Source organism: Colius striatus, chromosome 14 (assembly GCF_028858725.1).
Source record: "Colius striatus isolate bColStr4 chromosome 14, bColStr4.1.hap1, whole genome shotgun sequence".
In the NCBI taxonomy this organism is placed as follows: Eukaryota; Metazoa; Chordata; class Aves; order Coliiformes; family Coliidae; genus Colius; species Colius striatus.
The window spans coordinates 11927462-11946854 of NC_084772.1; the positions used below are offsets into that span (position 1 = coordinate 11927462).

General features: G+C 36.5%; 1 protein-coding gene across 6 annotated transcripts in view; it reads left to right on the forward strand.

The window, feature by feature from the left end:
• The window catches only part of TDRD12 (tudor domain containing 12), a 28748-nt gene extending 11598 nt beyond the window's left edge, over positions 1-17150 (forward strand). For 4 of the 6 annotated variants that reach the window (XM_062007629.1, XM_062007630.1, XM_062007631.1 and 1 more), the window contains 19 exons: positions 31-184; positions 1038-1162; positions 2629-2817; positions 3852-3980; positions 4937-5054; positions 5831-5964; positions 6057-6277; positions 7030-7129; positions 9096-9283; positions 9581-9791; positions 10287-10379; positions 11837-12006; positions 12520-12641; positions 13165-13248; positions 15118-15172; positions 15652-15765; positions 15852-16005; positions 16092-16158; positions 16515-17150. In XM_062007629.1, coding sequence (XP_061863613.1) covers positions 31-184; positions 1038-1162; positions 2629-2817; positions 3852-3980; positions 4937-5054; positions 5831-5964; positions 6057-6277; positions 7030-7129; positions 9096-9283; positions 9581-9791; positions 10287-10379; positions 11837-12006; positions 12520-12641; positions 13165-13248; positions 15118-15172; positions 15652-15765; positions 15852-16005; positions 16092-16158; positions 16515-16615 — 2529 coding nt within the window. In that variant the 3' untranslated portion in view covers positions 16616-17150. The remainder of the gene's footprint in view (positions 1-30; positions 185-1037; positions 1163-2628; positions 2818-3851; positions 3981-4936; positions 5055-5830; positions 5965-6056; positions 6278-7029; positions 7130-9095; positions 9284-9580; positions 9792-10286; positions 10380-11836; positions 12007-12519; positions 12642-13164; positions 13249-15117; positions 15173-15651; positions 15766-15851; positions 16006-16091; positions 16159-16514) is intronic. The other 2 variants (XM_062007632.1, XM_062007633.1) reach the window with 2 other exon arrangements.
• Positions 17151-19393: the final 2243 nt, after the last annotated feature.

Consider the following 19393-nt stretch of genomic DNA (forward strand, 5'->3'; position numbering starts at 1 on the left):
ACTGTAATTTTTTTGTACATACACATCTAGCCACTAGCACTTATCTTGTGTCCTGGATGGAAGAAGGCACAACTTGTTTTTGAGCTACTGAAAACATACCAGAGATGCTCCAGACAGCTTCATCCAATGTTGTTAATACTTGGGCAGAAAAAAGAAGAAGCTAAAAGTGTGAAAATCCGAGGATGTAAGAATACTTCTGTCTTCTTAATTACACTTCAATGCAATGTAGACTCTCTTAATTGCACAAAACTGTAAAAAATAAAGTTTTTCCTATAAAGTGGTAATTTTGTTTCTTAAATGCTGTAACTCTAGTGATGCATGAAACTTCATTAATGCTATTTAACAGTAAATAGTATTAAAGCTGTTAAAATTATCTGTGTTTTTGTGAGTTTCATAACAACTTTTTTGAGTCAAATTAGTGGAATTTGCTGAGAATCATGCTGAATTAAGATTCATCATAGATGTTCCTGTTATAGAAGCAGGTTTTACACTAGTGGTTTTATTTTTACAGGTGTGTATTTTTACATACGTGTGTAGATATTGAAGATACAATATTGGCTTTTTTTTTGTTGTTAAAACCAAACTTCTAAAGGCTATGCTTATATGTATTTAAATATTTACCTTCTATCTATCTGGTTCTACCATTGTCTCGTTGGGAAATGAAATGACATCCTGCTGTGTAAACCTATTAACAAAGACCTTTCAGCCTTTCAAAAACAGTTTTGCCTACTCAGATCTTAAAGACACACAGGGGTAAAGAAATAGAAGTGAACTAAAAATGACTGTTGACTGGAAGTCAGAAAATGGAGTTATATGGTCCCTATTTAAAAAAAAAAACCACCAAAAAACCCCAACCAAAAAAACCAAACACACGAATACCTAAACAAAAAACCCTTACCACCAAAACCAACAAAAAAAAACCCCTCCCATAACTTCAAGATGATACATCTGAAATGCAGTTGAGACCTTCTTAATAAAACTACTGTGTCATGTGGAATGTAAGTTAATGTTAACAGTTGTCTTTTACTGACTTGTAGGTGAAGTAATAGTGACTACACCATATAGCCTCTTGAGACTGTTTGAACGTCACATGCTGTTTTGCAATCTTTGCCATCTTGTTCTTGATGAGGTTGAGGTGCTGTTCTCTGATGCTCCCGAACAGGTAAATAGCTTACATGTTCAGATGGTAAAATACTATTCAATTGTACAAGTGTCTTGAAAGCAAGTGTCACCTACTGAAAAAAAAACACCTTCCTGAACCCCAGTGGTAGAGTTGAAAAGAAAATTGAGTTTAAAAAATCCACATTTTTATGCTTCTGGCAGAATGAAGTATTGGAGAAGTGGAGTTGTAATTACTCAAATCAGACTTTACCTTGGTTTTTTTCTTTAATCAGTGAGCCCTGTCTTGTCCTGGTCTAAGCTACTGCTCCATTATGCTGTTGTCTTTTGCTGTGGATGGTTTCCAAAGTAGTTGACTTTTTTTTTTTTTTTTCCATTTGGTAGCAGTGGTTTCAGTGTAGGGGTCTTTAATCTGCTTTAAGGTCTTGTATCATCTGTCTGTAAGAAACTTCACTTTTCCTCTTACCAGCACTGTTTAAACAGTAGAATGAAAGGCAGAAGTGAATGACCAAATAGTCTAGGAAGCATTTTCTTGGGTCTTAATGATACTGCACATAAAAGAAGGAGTTGACCACAGTCTTATAAGAGGAACAGCATCAAGTTCCATGTTGACAAGGATGTATCAGATGTTTTTAAAAATCATTACCTTTCTAATATTATCTGTTAAAAAATTGGTGATAAGACTAAAGGGTTGTGCTTCTAGCTGTGATAAGCTAGAGAAATTCCTTAGTGGAAATAGGTTGCCCAATTTGCTGTATATGAAGCTCTTAAATGTGCCTTTGTAGCAGCAAATATCAAGTCATAAATTAGTTTATATGTCTTCTTTATCCAATGGGCTATTACTGTTTTCAGACTGCTCTTTCTGTTGTGCTATTGGACTTACTGAGATGGAGTGTGGCTGTAACATACTAAAATTGTGGGAAAGGTAGTTCTCAGTTTCTCAAAAACATCTGTCTTGAATAGGAAAAAAAAGTGCTCTTTCAGAGGGAAGCGGTCATTTGATAATGTTTGAACTATTTGATAAAAATTTGATTGTAGCTCTTCTAAAGTATTGTTACAGAAATGTTATGTGATTGCAGCTAGGGGTAAGTTTAATGGCAGGTTGAGAAAGATCTCTTAGAACTGTGCCGGAGCTCTCTATTGCTTTTAAGTGTGGTAGAGCTTTGCCAAAAATCCTGATGTTGTTCCACAGCTGAACTGCATGTCACTTAAGTAGTACATAGGAATGTATTAGTTCTATCTTAGTGAGTTTTATTTTTTAGAAGTAATTTGATGGTGCACACACACCATTTGTGGCCTTGGATTTTTTTTTTTGACAAATTTGCTGTCTGCCTCTGACCTTTGGATTTGCTTTTGCCTAGGCTTAGTTGGGTTGTTTTTTTTTTCAGATTTGAACTGATCCTTTTCCTGAGACTTCCATCTTTTGTGACAGTTTACTTTTTACTGCTGTTACATACTCATTGGAATAGGATAAGAGGATAGAAACTAACTTCTGCTTTTTCTTGATAGGTTTTTACTATATTAGATTGTTACAAGAAACCCATTATTGCTGAAGAATGGAAGTATTCACAGCAAATTATTGCTGTTGGAACTCATTGGAGTAAACATATAGCACACTTGATACAGGAGTTCATGAACGATCCTTACATTGTGATAACAGCCATTGAAGAAGCTTCCATCTATGGAAATGTGCAACAGGTAAGAGTTTGGGGATGGTATCACTCTTTGTTTATGACAATATTTTACTATTTGTACTGATTGAGGTCAGTATACGTGAGTAGTGCTACAGTTCTGAATGGACTGTCCAGTTGCACCTCCCGTGTGTGAAGTGAGGGAACTCTTGGAAGACCTGTGTAAGTTAATCACTGAATGAGCTGAAGGTCTTTTTTAAGCCTGAGATGAAGGTACACTCTCAAGTATTTTATTGTTAGTGCAAATGAATCTGAGTTTGGTATCAAGAACTTGCAAATGCTATTGTTTGTGACAAGCATTTTCAGAATGTTTTTGTGGTGGTTGATTGAGTGGCAGAACAAGAAATAAGTTTTCCAAAGACAGAGCTAGTAAAATACTTGTTATACTGCTCTGTGCCACACAATGCAGAAATTAATTTGACCTAATATTTTGAGAAAGCTACTATATATTGAGGTGTCTTCTCATTTAACTTCCAGTCAGTGTGGTATAGACCTGTAACATTTTATACAATTCTTCAGGTATGATCTGAATTCCTCTGTGACTCAAAACATAATCATTTGGGGATTGAGAATGTTGGGAAGTCTCTTAAGACCAGATATTCTGAGCATGACATGAAACTGGAAAAACATCACTTTTTGTGAAAAGTCTAGTGATTTGGCAGGACTAAAAATGTCCATATTTTGATGCTTTTTTTTTTAAGACTATCTCAGGTAGTGCACTATGCTTATGGAATGTGAAACTTTTTCAGTGGTACTTAAATGATAAACTTCAACACTGACAGATCATCAAAAATTAAATGTATAAGAAAATATTAATGTGAGATTTTGATTGTGATGGGTTTTAATTATGCTTCTGAAAGCTGTCAAAAATTCATACCCGTTGTGAGAATTTTATCTTTTGTAAGTTAAACAGAAGATTTATGATTTACTGATGTTCTTTGGTATATAACAATGCTTAATGCTTCTTAAAAGAAGAAATACACGGTAAAGCATGTATAGATTACATGAATTACCAGCCCTCCGATTTGTATCCACTTTTAGGTTGTACAGCTTTGTACGGACAGTGAAAGAACTGCTGCGTTACTCAAAATACTGGATTTTACCCACAGTAATCTTCAGAAGGTGCTGATATTCACTAATTCAGTAAATGAGGCAGAAATGGTTCACCAGGTAAGCATACTTTTACATAGATAAGTGGGGTTTTTAATTACTAAGATATAACAAACTAAAATATCTTGATTTCTAAGAATAAAAGAGGTTTGTGAATTTGGAATTTAACTACTGCTAAAAATAGCCTCAACCCTGCCCTTCTGCCACCTAGAAGAAAGCCTGACGGTAATGTCTGACATAGAATGCATTCATGATGAAATTTTTAACTGTTCTGTCTGTCAGGTTGGAGCTTTGAATTGAGTGAAACTGACTTTCACTGGAAAAAGGTTCTGTTAGTTTTTTTTTTTTTTTTAACTGTTTCCAGAAGTGGTATAGGGGTGGAGAACTTTAACCTATTGTGTTAAGAAGTTCTGTTGCTTTCTATTTGGGAATAGTTGAAATTGTAGGAGACCGTTTTTCTGACTTGAAGGAAACGTTTTCTGTCATCCTGTGGAAGTCTAGCAGAATTTAATTAAGCTTCAAGTCATAGGGCACGAGGGAAAGATAGCATAAAACTGCTTCGTAGTTAGTCTGCAATAGTACATACTCCAGTTTTACACCTTTTCTTTCCTGCAGTAGTTCTTTTTTCAGATATTATAGCAAAAGAAAAATCTCTTCTGTACTTTAATTTCAGTCTGAGACTGAAACATGAGCCTGCATGTAGTTAGGTAGTAGAATCAAAATACAGTGGTGATGAAAGCTTCAGATAGAATTTTTACTTGCTCTAAACGTCATTTAATTTATTACTTTGTAAGAATGTGAGCTTAATTAGTTTTCTGTTTATTCATGAAATTAGAAACCTTAATCTTCATAATCTCTAATAAGTTTTTTCGTATAAAAACTTACATTTCATTCACTCTTTCATTTATCTCTCTTTACAGTAGCTGAGGTATGGTAGACACTAATAAGATAGACTGTTTATTAGATCAGTTCTTGCTGTATTGGAAGAATGTATAACTTCTTACTTTGTCATCCAGACACTGAAGAGTAACTCAATATTTGCCTTGAAAATACATGAAGAGAATGAATTTAATTTGAAATATATCTTAGAGCAGTGGAAAAACAAGTATAGTTCTGGCACACATGTTGTGTTAGGTGAGTATTCTTGTCTAGTTGTGATTATGTCTTTGTCATGACTCATGTTCTGCACTAAATACTTCCATTAGGTTATACAGTCCCCTATAAATTCCTTCTGGTTATCTTTTTGCTTACTAGTTCTACTGCTACTCTTTTTTTTCTTTATTCGTTGTTTTTGCTGGCTCAACTGCTATAAGGGAAAACCTTATTTGTTGGAGGAAGTGTAAAGGTGAGATATTTTGATGCATGAGTTGAAAGAACTACTAGTACTTTCAAAGAATTTCTATGATTTCACGGTTGTCTCCTACTACAGAGGATGTCTTTAGTTTGAAACTCCAAGGACTTCCTGTAATAATTTCCTATCTGTTCTGGTAGAATTTGATTTTTCAAGTTACTCGCAAAATCAAAGACTCTTACCAAGTTTCAAATTTAAGTTTTTCTTTTTATATATTAGAAGCAAGAAGCTTGACTTGCATCTCTTTGTAAGTTCATACAAAGGTGTTAGTATTTCTGCATTACTTGGTTTTCTTTCTTACTCTTGTCAAGTATTTGGCTATGAGATACTCTAATTATTCTGCAATACTGATACAAAATGTAGAATTATGCTAGATTATTAGAGATTCACATGAAATGCTGTGTCCATTGTATACTTATGGAAGTGGTTTGGAAAAGACCTTTTTTCTTAATTCTTAAATCAGTGGATGGAGAGACAGAAACAGCCATTGTTAAAGTGATGTCATACTTCACATGCTTCGAGTATTACACTTACAAGTGTGTATAAACCATGTGCTTAGTTTTAACAGATGAATGCATGCAGTCTTTGGAAATTACAGATGCCACTTGTGTGATACATTTCAGTTTTCCTTCTCCAAGAATCTTTGCTCATCGTCTACACAGCATGTCTGACAACTTCTGTAATGTGATAAAGGTTTGACAAATCTTTAATTGGTTAATACTGCATTTGATCACAAAGTAGTGGATACGCAGAAGCTTTTAAAAATGTGTATGTATTTGTTTTAGGATTCTTCTGTAGATCAAGAGTACACAAGGCCCCAGTCAGTCATTCTTTTAACAGAAAACAATGAGTGGGATGCACTTGGGATCCTCCGCTATTTGCAGCATGCAGAAGCTGAAATTCCACCAGAACTGCATGATTTGACTGCCAAGATGCTAAAAGATGAAGAATACCAGAAATTGTCAAGGCCACTGTGTACCCATCTTAAAACATTTGGGACTTGCAGGTAAGGAATTACCAAGCTTTCTTACCACCCATACTGGTGTAGGAAGGTGGTAGAAAGGAAAGGTGCCTCAATGATGACTGCTTCTATTTTCTTGCTCAGTTTTCCTGTTGGATGCTTTTATGAAACCATTTTTTGCTCATGACTTTTTTTTTTTGTGGTTATTTTTGCATCAGTTTCACTCTTCTTAGATACCGCTACAAAAATCAAAATACTATCCTTTCCTGGAGACCAATCTCATGCAGCCTGACAGGATATCATAATTCATTATCATTCCTGTCCAAATGTTCTTGAGGGAGCTTCAGGCTCTTTTTTTATTAGTATTCTAGCCCATAATTGCCCAAGGTTTATGGTTTGCTCTTTCCTCTCTTGTCTTCTGTCCCTCCAGATTAGGTAAGTAGATGATGACTTCTCTGAGCTGTGTCTAACTGGATTCTACACAGGGCCTTGGATGAAGCCCTTAGATATACCTTCTAGTGTGGATGACCCTTGTTGCAAGTAACACAAAATTGAGTGTTAGTATTTGTTTTATTCTGAAACCAGTTTCCTGGTGGCTTTTGGTTTTGTTCTATAAACTTTTCCAACAAGAGCTTTTTGTCCACTTCTGTCTAATCTCCAGTCATTGGTGCTACTTGAAACAGAAATTGAATACTGAGGGCTGATGAATTATTAGTGTTAAAAGATGTCGTAAGCCACATCAAAAAGAGTTTACAACTAAAAGGGCTTTGTTCTAAAACCAGTTTTTAAATATGTAGAAATAGAACAGTGTGTCCGGATCGTCATCAAGTTAATTTACAAATAGATGTGCCCCAGCATATCCCAGATACAATGACACAAACACCTGGATATGTGATGGTAAGTTACAGGTATTTTTTCTTTTTCTTTGATTTGGTGTACCAAGAACACATCTTAAATATCTCCTTAGCATATTACCTTAATATTAATGTAGAATGTATACCATATCTCTTAGGTATTTCGGAGATTTTTAGCTTTTTTAGTTTCTCCGTTGCTTAAGTGTGTGTCAGATCTTCCCTTAATCTTTAGCTTGACCTAAAATTATTTTGTAAGTGATTCTGAGTTTACCTTAGGTTTTCTCCTGCATTGGAGGCTCATGTTCTATGGGAAGAGGGCATTTGTTCTGTTTATTTCTTTCCTCTATCAATTTAGAACATAAACCAAATTAGGCAAAGATTAAAGTTCCTGTAAACTTTATTTATAGTAGAGCAAACACAATCCTCTAGAGTGAAGAAATGTTGAAGTGGAAGATCATGCCTGTTTAACAGAAGTTAAAGTGAGGATTTTTCCTTATGTGTCATGTTGATGCAAACTTCCTGAAAAATGAGTATATTCTGGCCTTGTCAGTTGAAGCAAATATTTTCATTTGCACTATCAATAGAAATGGGATAAAAATTCTCTCTTCTAGATCGAACAGTTACTTCCTACTAAGATGTCATTATGGTTTTGAAAACAATTTTGATAGAATCCTGTTAAATTCAGACTGCCATTTTTAGTAGTTAGTCATGAAACCTTCATGGTTACTGGTTTGACTTTGCTATAGTGGTTCTTCACATCTCAGTAACAGTTTGTATTTCAAGCTCCCCTTCATTTGGCTTTTCAGTGCCCGCTTTACTAGAGTGTCTTCCTGTACAGCAGCACTGCAGTCTCTCTCTCATCTCCATGTTGGATAATGATTGCTGAGGGCAGATGTGTAGACATTGGTGCTTCCTTTCAAAGTTAGTACTTGGATGTGAGAACTGCTGGGTGCTTTCCTTTTTGGATGAGCTGCTTACTCTTTCTTCGTGTCCTGTCTTTTGCTAGAATTCAGGTGCGCTCAGGTCATGCAATCAATGGGTGTTATCCATTCACAAAAATCATAGGTTGTGAGAATAGAAAATAAAAAGTGGGTGGATTCCTTGGTGTCACTCCATTTCCGCCTAATAAATAACCTTTTGTTGGCAGCTGGCAGTTAAACTCTTTGATAACCTATATATATATATACACACAGTTTGAGTGCTTGAAACCAGGACAGATTTCATAATACTCCTGTTATAAACTTGTTACTTCCCTTTTGTGCACTCAGGACAGCAGTTGTGGCCTCTTTCGTCATCTAATTCTGCTTCTGCTGACTGCAGAGCCTGGATATATGTCTTACAAATCAATTGTCAATTGGATAAGTGTTCACTGTCTTTTTTGTTTGGAACTCAGTATAATGTTACTTTCCTTTAAGAATCTCTAGTTGCATTGTGAGGGTTTTAGGATTTTTAGTAAGTGGAAATTACTTTTCTGGTCTTCTTTTCTGTCTGGCTTCATACAGTCAGCTGAGCCTTTGGATGAAATGCACCCAGCATTTTGTGAATTGGTGTTCTTGATAGTTTTTCAAGCATTTTCCGTGCAAAAAGAGTGAAGGCGTCATGCTTCCCCAGTCAGTTCTTCTAAATCTCACTTTAAGGTTGGAGAACAATTAAAATTAAGCTTGAATGATGTGAAATGCCTTAGTGGTTAGTAGCTTGACAGGTAATACTGTAGTTAGCTAGTGTTCATTTAAGTGGAATACCACCAAGACCTAATAGATCTTGCTCTATAAACTTCTGTCCAATCTGGACTGGGCTATGGACGATTACTATTCATAAGGATTCATTCATTCAGGATTATTCAGAATCTTTTGAGTAATAATAGGTCATAATCTTCTGAAATACATGTATACAGCAGTATTTGTCATCTCTTTAGGCTGGGAAGAGTTAGGTCATCTTAAATATTAAAACATCTCATTAACTTTAGAAACCATCAGTTGTCTTTTTTATAACGTATTTTATGCTTTCAGATTCTGCCTCTCCACATTGTAAATGCAACAAACTACTTCGGTCGAATAGTAGATCAGCAGAAGGACCAATATGCAATTCTTGCCGAAGAAATTAATAGGTATTTTAAGGAACCTGGTAATAAGATTGCTGTTAAAAATGTGGAGAAGCTAGCATTTTATGGTTTATGTGAGAAGACAGTTGTTCACAGGTAAAAATGTGGATTTTTTGTTTTAAATTATTCATGTGCACTTTTTAATACAAAGTAATTTAAAACTTTTACTGCTAAGTTAAAGTTAACCCACCATCAAAACTAGCAAAAAAATCTCTGCTATAGAAATTGTTCTTTAAAAAGCTCTTACATGCTGTCTTTACTGAATGGAAGCCAGAATGACAACACATACACACCATTGAATATTTTGCCATGAAAATTTAATTTTTTTAGACACAAGTAGGTGAAGAAGCTTTACAACTATATTAACTCTGTGTTTCCTCTCCAACTCTGAAGGATTCAGGTGCTAGATATTTCCCCAAAAGAGAAGGAAAATATGTTCTATAGTGTTGAAATTAAATATATAGATGAAGGCAGAACGTGTCAAGTCCAAAGTTACCAGCTGCTTCACTTACCTCCAAAGTTTCAGTGTCTGCCACCTCAGGCTGTGGAATTTGTAGTTTGTAGAGTAAAACCCATTGATAATGAACTTGAGTGGAACCCAAAGGTAATATATATCAGATTTTCAATGGTACGTTCTTTTATTTCTCTTTATGTGTTATTTCTGTAAGAAAACAGTAACGAACTGCAAACTTAGTTTTCAAATTTAATTCCTCGTTAGTATTAACAAGAAATATCTACTATTGGGCTGGATTCTAAGAAGTCAGTTTTCTTGTTTTATTTTCCTGCAAAATAATCAAATGAGATTTATGGGATTTTTTATTTTCTTCAATTCTTCTAAATTCAGTATCTTCTTCCAGAAAAAATTATTGCTGCTTTTGGATCTGTGGGGATTCAACAGGGGAAGGGTAGCCTCTGTAAATTGAACTGTGTTTGAGTACTGTCCCATTAAGGAAGCTCCTTCCTTAATGGCTAATAAAATCTGGTTTTATTTGTTTAATACTCTTGTCATTTTTAAGCTTGGAAGATTTGTTTCATTCTAGTTATTGTAAAGTTATGTCAGTATTCATTTTAAGTGCAGTGAATTTTTTTTTTTCCTTAGGTAACTAATTCTATTCATCAAAAAGTTAAAGGAAAACTACACAAAGCGAAAGTAGTACTTACCTTGGGAAACACAGCTTGGATTGACCCGATGGTAGGTATAGAATTGTAGCATTACCACATATTTGTATCTAAACTCCTTTAGCAAGAGCACCTCTTCTTTTCTTTGCTTCTGCCTGTTCCAAGTTTAATTTGATTACACACGGTATTCAGATAATACTGTTGGATAACTTACTGTGGTGTCGTCTGACCACTGGAACAGGTTTCTCAGAGACTGTAGAGTCTCTGCCCTTGGAAATAATCAGAAGTAATCAGGATGTAGTCCTGGGCACATGATTCTAGGTGTCCCTGCTTGAGCAGGGAGTTTGGATGAAATTATCTCCAGAGGGCCATTCCAGCCACAGCCATTCTGTGATAAACTGAGATAACTTATTGCAATAATCTCAGGCATGTGATCAAATTGTTTTAATTATTGGTTTTCTCAGAGTCTACTCTTCAGCTTTTCCTGAAATGAAAATATTACAGTCAGTGCCATGTTTGTTCTGTCAGTTCCCTGGCCTGTAATAAAGGCACTGACCTGGACCAAATATTCTTCTCAGTAATACTGACTAGAAGGTAATAGCCCTCCATGCAATGAGTGTTTTCTCTGAGCGTTCTCCTATTCTCCCAAAACTTTGTTCGTAGGAGATTGACTTAGAGATGTGTTTTGCTTAAAGAGTTGGTTATTTTGAAGGACAGGAATCTATTCTGACAGTTAAATCAAAGGGCAAAAAATAAGATGCTTTTTTAAGCCATTCCTAGTAGCATGAACAAGCTACTTGCATTTCAGTGCTGTCTGTTAAAACTCTTCACGGAATCCCTTGCTCATAAAATGAAATTATCAAAGGTGACTTACAAGTTGAGGAATATTTAACTTTTTTTTTTTTAAATTATCTGGACAAGTTCATCAGAAAGGCCACCCCTCCGTCTCAGGACCATGATGTGCCTCTTGTGGCTGCTTGGTCCTGTCAAAGAGTACAGTAAGTTAGTGTTTTGGAATGTGTGATGCTGTTTTCTATCTGACCATTCAGTCAATTTCAGATGAAAAATGAAGTGGAAACGGGGAATTACTGGAAGTAATTCTCTTTAGCAGCTTCCTTTTCCATATGGCATATCTCAGCCTTTTTCTGATTGCTATGTTTTTGTTTAGAGTTTTTCTGTGTCCCCCAAGCAGTTTTCTTATATTTTGGTCTAGGAAGTTGTTCTGTGTGGTGTGTATTTTAGCTGTAACTTGTGTAATCAGGGCTCAGATTGTTTACTTGGTTGCTATCTTGGTTGTGTTACATGGAGCTAGCTACTAGTTACTTACGACACTATTATGATGAAAAAGATGGCAATATATGGAAAAGAATTAAACATGGGTACGTGCCTGTTGGAACATCTGGAGAAAGCAAAATACTTAGAGGTAGAAATAAATGGGTACATGTTTAAAGTTTTACTTAGAGCAGCTTAGAGTTAGAGAGAGACTACTTACGAGTTATGGTTTCAACTTGGTGTGTTTTGTAATTCAAGGTCCGGGTTACCAGGCTTCCAGATTTGAAGATGTCTGTCAATGAATATGACGTTCGATCTGAGATTTTGTCTACAGGACTGGGAACTGACAATCCAGAACATATAACACAACTTCAGAAGTTGTGCAGCCACATGAACATAGTGGATCGTGCAGAAAACTTGGAGCCTTTGTAAGAGTTTACAAGTTTTTTTGAGCATACAATTTATTAAAAAAGAATGCTACAATTAAGTAGATGTTTTCCTGGGCACAGCATCCTACAGTATGGAGTAGCCCTTTGGCTAGTTCAGGTCAGCTGTCCTTCCTTCCAGCTTGTTGTGCATTCCCTTGCTGGCAGAGCAACGACCCTTGATTTAAAGTGCTTATGAACAAGACATCTGAAGGTGTTTTGTTCTGGCCTCTGATGAGTGGCACCTTGTTCAGGAGTTTTTTTAGACAATTTTCAGTTTGACAGTCTGTCCTTGAAAATATAATTTTAATGTCTTTGACCAAGGTTTTTTTTTTTAATGTTTACAAGGAAGAGAGAAATCTCAGATATGCTCTTTCAAAGAGTAAGTATTGTTTCATAAACAATATGGGCATTGTAAGGTTGTCTCAGAGTTGGGCAAGTTAGTTAAAGCTGTTGTTTCTGTGATACTAAACATATTTAAACCATTGCGTTAAAAATTGTCTCTTTTGTGTTAAGAAGCATAAAGGAAGATATAACTGGTGCAGAGAATGTGTCCAATCCCAAGGAAGTGTTAATACAAGAAAATTCTACTGAGAACTGTGATTCTTCTAAAATTACTTCTGGGAATTATCCATGTGGTAAACACTTTCATAATTCTAAACTCCAAAACATGAAAGTTAGGTGCTAAAATGTCAACCTAAAAGTGATTTTAGCAAATGCAGACTTCTCTTGAGTATATAGAATAGCACCATATAGCTAGTGTTTACAGTAAGCCACAAATACCTTATGATTAGCAACATGGACATGATGCCAGAGTAAGCCACGTTAATGTAACTTTATTACTCTTTGGGAAATAGTCTCCTTGAGAGACTTAGCTGGCTCTGAATGGAATGTGTGAAAGGCTGCAGCTGCTCTTTGCTTCCTCTGGGTCAGGGTCCACAACACTCCCCTCCTCTGGTATGGGGGTCATCCCGAGCTGTGGGCAGCTCTCAGACCCACCATTACCCTCTGGATCTCAGGGGCACAGCTGCTCTCTCACCACAGGCTGCAGGGGGAGTCTCTTGTCTGGCATTCCTCCCTTCCTCTCTAGCTGACTATGTGGGATCCATGTAGTTGCCTCTTTCTTGTACTCCTCTTCTACAAATTTCTGTTCTTAAACAGTGATGGCAGAAGCGTCAGGTTGGCGTGGCCAGGCCAGAGGTGGGCCCAACTCAGAGCTGGGGGAAGTTTCAGGAACTGTATATGGTAAGGAACAGCACTGTAGCTACCTCCTGCTCTTAACAAGCACAAGCAGCTCCATACAAACCCATCATAAATGACAGGTTTCGGGTTTCAAATAAAAGAAGTTTTGAAATTGGAAAAACCTTTACGTGGCCTAGAAAACTGCATTTTTTGTGTGCTGTTGTTTTAATTTTCTTATAACAACTATAATACTCCCTTTAGTTCAAAATTTTCATTTGCAGTACTAACTGTATTAAATCCTTCCAAATACGAAATACCCAATATGAATCATAGAATCATAGAATGGTAGGGATTGGAAGGGACCTTTAGAGATCATCTAGTCCAACCCCCCTGCAGAAGCAGGGTCACCTAAATCAGGTCGCATAGCAACTTGTCCAGGCGGGTCTTGAAGACCTCCGAGAAAGGAGCCTCCACAGCCCCTCTGTGCAGCCTGTGCCACTGCTCCATCACCCTCACAGTGAAATAGTTCTTTCTTACATTTAAGTGGAACTTTTTGTGTTCCAGCTTCATCCCATACCCCTTGTCCTGTTGCTAGCTACTATAGAAAAAAGGGATGTTCCCAACATCCCGACACTCACCCTTTAGATATTTGTAAATGTTAATAAGATCTCCCCTCAATCTCCTCTTCTCCAGACTAAACAGCCCCAGTTCCCACAGCCTTTCCTCATATGAAAGATGTTCCATTCCCCTGATCATCTTGGTGTCCCTGTGCTGGACTCTCTCTGGCACTTCCCTGTTCCTCTTGAGCTGAGGAGCCCAGAACTGGGCACAGGACTCCAGATGAGGCCTCAGCAGGGCAGAGTAGAGAGGGAGAAGAACCCCCCTTGACCTGCTGCCCACACTCTTCTTGATGCATCCCAGGCTGCCATTGGCCTTCTTGGCCACGAGGGCTCATTGCTGGCTCATGTTTAGCTTATTATCAATCAGGATTCCCAAGTCTCTGCAGAGCTGCTCTTCAGCAGTTTGACCCCCAGCCTGTACTGGTGCATGGGGTTGTTCCTTCCCAGATGCAGGACTCTGCACTTGTCCTTGTTGAACCTCAGGAGATTCCTCTCTGCCCAACTCTCAAGCCAGTCAAGATCCCGCTGAATGGCAGCACAGCCCTCTGGGGAATCAGCCAGTCCTCCCAGTTTGGTGTCATCAGGGAACTTGCTGAGGGTACACTCTGTCCCCTCATCCAGGTCATTGGTGAAAATATTGAACAAGACTGGCCCCAGAACCAATCCCTGTGGAACTCCAGTGGCCGCAGGCCTCCAACTCAATTCTGTGCCATTGATCACCACCCTCTGGGCTCTGTCATTCAGCCAGCTCTCGATCCACCTCATGTCCACTCATCCAAGCCACACTGCCTGAGCTTTCTGATGAGGATGTTACAGGAGGCAGTGTCAAAAGCCTTGCTGAAGTCAAGGTAGATGACATCTGCTGCTCTCCCCTCATCTCGCCAGCCGGTTATGCACTCATAGAAGGCTATCGGATTGATCGAACAGGATTTCCCTTTGTGAATCCCGGTTGACTCCCCCTGATAACCATCTTTTTCTTTATGTGTTCAGTGATAACATTCAGGATGAGTTGTTCCATCACCTTTCCAGTGATGGAGGTGAGGCTGACTGACCTGTAGTTTCCTGGGTCATCCTCCCTGCCCTTTTTGAAGACTGGAATGATATTGGCCTTTCTCCAGTCCTCGGGCACTTCGCCTGTCCTCCATGATTGTCCAAAAATGATGGAGAGAGACATGAATGTTAAATACAATCTTGCACTAGTAATATGATTGCTAGCAAGTTATTTTTATAATAGTACTGGGATAGTCTGGAAGTACATGGTTTCTGTAGTATAGATAAGTATAAAATATCTTTCTGGATTTCTTATTTTTAGATGGTGTGGCTCAAACTAAGGGCACAGAAGAGTCTACCCTGCAACAACGTAAATGGTAAAAAAATTTAGAGTGATTTGTTCCCATTCTTGCTCTTCTTAACATGAATTGAAAAATAGGACAATCATCCTTACTGTTCTGTGAGTAGGTATAATGCAGGTAGAAGTATTTTGTTACATCAGTGTTGAGCTTGAGATTACTGTTGCTGTTGGGTAGGTATCTATATACACAATATATTGTGAATCCATTAATTAATTATTAATTTTACGTTTACATATTCATTAGATATGTAATTAATTTCACTCTTTTATTTACTTCTGGAAGTAACCTTTCTGTGTTGAAATGATGTAATCTTTGATTAGACACCATAGCCCTAGGAAGTCAATGAAAACAAACGCTTCTTCAGACCATGGATATAAACTATGACTTGGAGTTATGTGCACTTAGGTCTCACTTAGGCGAGACAGCTTGTCTAAAACTCAGTTGCTTGCTACTTTAGAAAACAAACAAAAAAATTTAAACTCTCTTTATTTTAGCTTTTATCCAGAAATTAAATGGTTTCAAAATGAAGAGACTGTTACAGCAAAGGTTAAAATAACACGTGTAACTGAGTGGAAATGCGAGTTGTCTAAAGACAGGGTGGTTTTCAGGTATGTTTAAGGAATTTAAGTATAGTGAACAAAATTGACTGTCAGCTTGCATTCATTTTACTTTTTTAAACTTTTTTATAATGTAGTGCTTGTTCAGAAGAGAAGCTTTATTTGGCTGACATGGAGCTGCACCAATATATACTTGCAGAAAAGTCTGCCTGTATGATTAAGGATAAAGAGGCTGTTATTGTTCTCACGAAAGAGAAAAAAGGAGAGTGGCACAAATTACTGAAGAATGAGGTGAAGTAGAAATTGAGAATTATTGATTGTTCTGAACATATTCACTGTGTCAGCACAGGTATTTTAAACAATGTTGTTGTTAACAGAAACTTCGTGTGTCTCTTGATTTTGAACACTGGGAAGATTTTGAAGATAACAGCCTTTTTCCAGTTGGTAAGGAACAAACAAGTCAGCATTTATAATGTGTAAGATGACTAGCATCCTCATCTTTGCATAGGCTTTATGTGAAATATTTATTTTAGGTAGGTGACAGCTTACTTGGTGACATACTTCAAAAGTGGGTGAGAGGACCTCTAAAAGCAAACTATAGGCAGCATGGTATATTTCTATCAAAATAGCACAAACAAAAAACAGTTTTAAGTTTTAGTGTTTTGGTCTAGTTTGTAGTCTAAACTGGAATTTTTTTTGTTGGTTTGGTATTAAAACCCACAAAACTATGGTGTATTTGTTCTGAAGCTCGTATTTTTTTTCTTGCTTTGTAAATATTACACTTTGCTAATTACTTCTAGGTACTAAAAAACTCTATTCCACTGCTGTGGCAACTGAAGAACTGCTTGACTTCTCAGAAGACAGTGGAGCAGAAAGTGATGAGTCATTTGGCGACAGATAGTTTAAGTATTGTGCTTCAAAATAGTGTCTCTTGCATGAGTCTTCCACTGAAGTCAATAATGCTAAAAATATAGGTTGCAGAACTGCTTATATTTTTAGGAGAAAAGTAGTGAACGAACTTGTTACCTTTGGGCTCTGAGAATCTGCAGAAGTACTCTACAGACGAACTTTGTTCATATGTTTTCCAGTGCCTTCACTTCAAAATTGTTAGCTTTAATGACGCTGTGCATGTATGTACATGTGCTGTCCAAATGGTAAAACATGAATCAATTGTATTAGTAATTACAGAGCTTCTAGTGTACTTCAAATAAATTTGCTTTGTTAGTGATAATTAGTGATTTTTTTGATACTGTAGTGATTACTGTATCCCTCATTCATGTAGTACCAGTGTGTTGGCAAGAATATTTGTCAGTTCTGCATCAAGAAATAACTCCAGTGGCAATTCTTCTTTATTAATTGGAATTCTGTTCACTTGTAGCAACTCACTGCAGTAACTAGCTGCTCTATAGCTTCTGTGGAATGTATTTATTTTCAGTTAGACATTTTCACTTTTCGTGAAGACTCGTTTCATTTGCTCTTACTTATCGAAGTCTCTCTTTACTTCTACAAATGAGCAATAAAATTTTTTCTGTTCAGCCCTAAGACTTTGCCTTTTAATATATAATCTTTCAGTAAATTATTTTTTCACTTAATTTTGTGCATGTCCAGAACAAATTGCATCTGTAAATGTTAAAGCACATGAGTTTCTCCAGAATAACTGTATGGTGATTTAAGATGGAGACTTAACTTCACAGATTCATTTTAAAAAGCCTAATGTTTTGTTGGGAATTATTCTTTTAAGAAACTTTTTGAGATCCCTTTACTGCAAGAATGAGAATGGCAGAAGGACTGTATTAATATGTTTACACTGACAGAGATTTTCTAATATTTAGTGTATAATGAAGCTACTTCTTTTTGAATATTTAAGAAATTAATGCTGATGCCAGGGGAAACCCACCATGTAATATAAACAGTTATAGTTGTTAATGGATGGCTAAAAAAACATAAGTGCTGTTGGGAACCTGACTACAACTGAGCTTAATTATAACCGTCAGTTGAGTACAGGTACTTGTAAAGCTGTAATTGTAAAAGTTGTTAAGGAAGTGTCTAGTGTAACTATTTTGGTCTCATCGTGATACAAACAGAAGACTGTCAGATCACCTAATTGAAGGAAGAGTGATGAGGTAGGATATTTTCTTTTTTGTGTGGTGGATTTATTTTGGGGGTTTTTTTTTGTTATTGTTCTTTGACTTGTCTGATATCTAAATATAATGTCAGGTGATTTTTCTGCTGGCAGATAAATCTAGTAGATTACTTAATATACATAAATTATCTGTAATTTTTGTTTGAAAAATAAGGCTCCTTATATAAGGTAGAAGCAAAAGCTGGTTTTAGCTACATATTCTTAGCAGCTTCCAAGAGCCCATCTACAAAGGACAGCATAAAAATATAGCAATACACTCCAAGAACATTAGTTTGACTTCAAGCAGTTTTTGATTAGGGTGTTCATGAGGAAGAGATGTTCTGTGGAGTTGATAAGTTAGTTTAGTTACACCGGTATCAGGTTGTAACATTTCGCCTGCACCAAAGAATTCAGTAGTGAAACAACATATTTTGTGAAAAAACTTCTGTGTTTTGAAGAAATTCTTACTCTGCTTTAAATCCTATACCCTCAAGATGTAATAGGAACATATAGCTTGTTTTTTCCTGTTTTCTTGTCACTTAAAACTCTTCCTATGAGTCTCTCTAACTTTTCCCCGCATCACTCAATTGACTATATCTTCAGCCTACGAAATTGAAGTAGTCATTCCTTATACAGAACTATTCTATTCCTTTAGTCTTACCCTGAACCTTACAGTTTTGTTTGAAGTGTTTTACCAGTTGACATGGAGGAACTGCAAATGTAGTAGTGTGGCTGAGACGAAACACTGTGGCAAGTAGGCACTTTATGTGTAACGACATAATTAGAAATAGGTTCTCCATTGCCTTCCTTAGTTATTGTTAACCTTACTTTTTGCTTTTGTCTTACCTTAATTATATGTGAGCAGATATTTTCATGGATTTGACCATACTCACAAAATCTCCTTTAAATGAATCAAACCCATCATTTTTATATGTACCTTTAGGAATTTTTTTCCATTTAAGTAGGTGCAAAATTAAATATAGCAACATGAGGCTTATGTCGTTACAGGATCATAGAAACAGCTTTAGTTGGATTTACTAACATACAGTCTGGACTTAGGATCTTCAGACAGCTGCTTAATATTCTTGTTATATATTTAGGCTAAATGTGCTTAGAAGTTGTGGAGAGGACTTAATATAAACAGTCTTTCTCAGATTAATCACTTAAACATATTGACAAGTGACTTGAGAAAAATCTTTTCTTAATGTGTTTGTACCAAGGGAATATCGCAGTAAAAAAGTGTTACCTAGAATCTGTAAGCTTTTTGTGCAGGAAAGGTAAAAGCTACTTAGATTTATTTGTTAATGTGGTATCTTTTTTTTTTGTCTTCTTGTCGGATACCAAATATGTATGTTTCCAGGATGATGTATATGAATGTTTCTAGGATGATGACTTTACCTATGTAAAATCATTCATGCTGAGGAAAATATGGATTTCTCTGGCATTTACTTGCCGTTCTGTAGTTTGAATGGTCTTGGAGAAAACAGATACCTGAGAAATTAAGCTTTAATTTATTATCCTAGTTTTAAAAAAGCACCTTAAAAATTACTCTCTTCC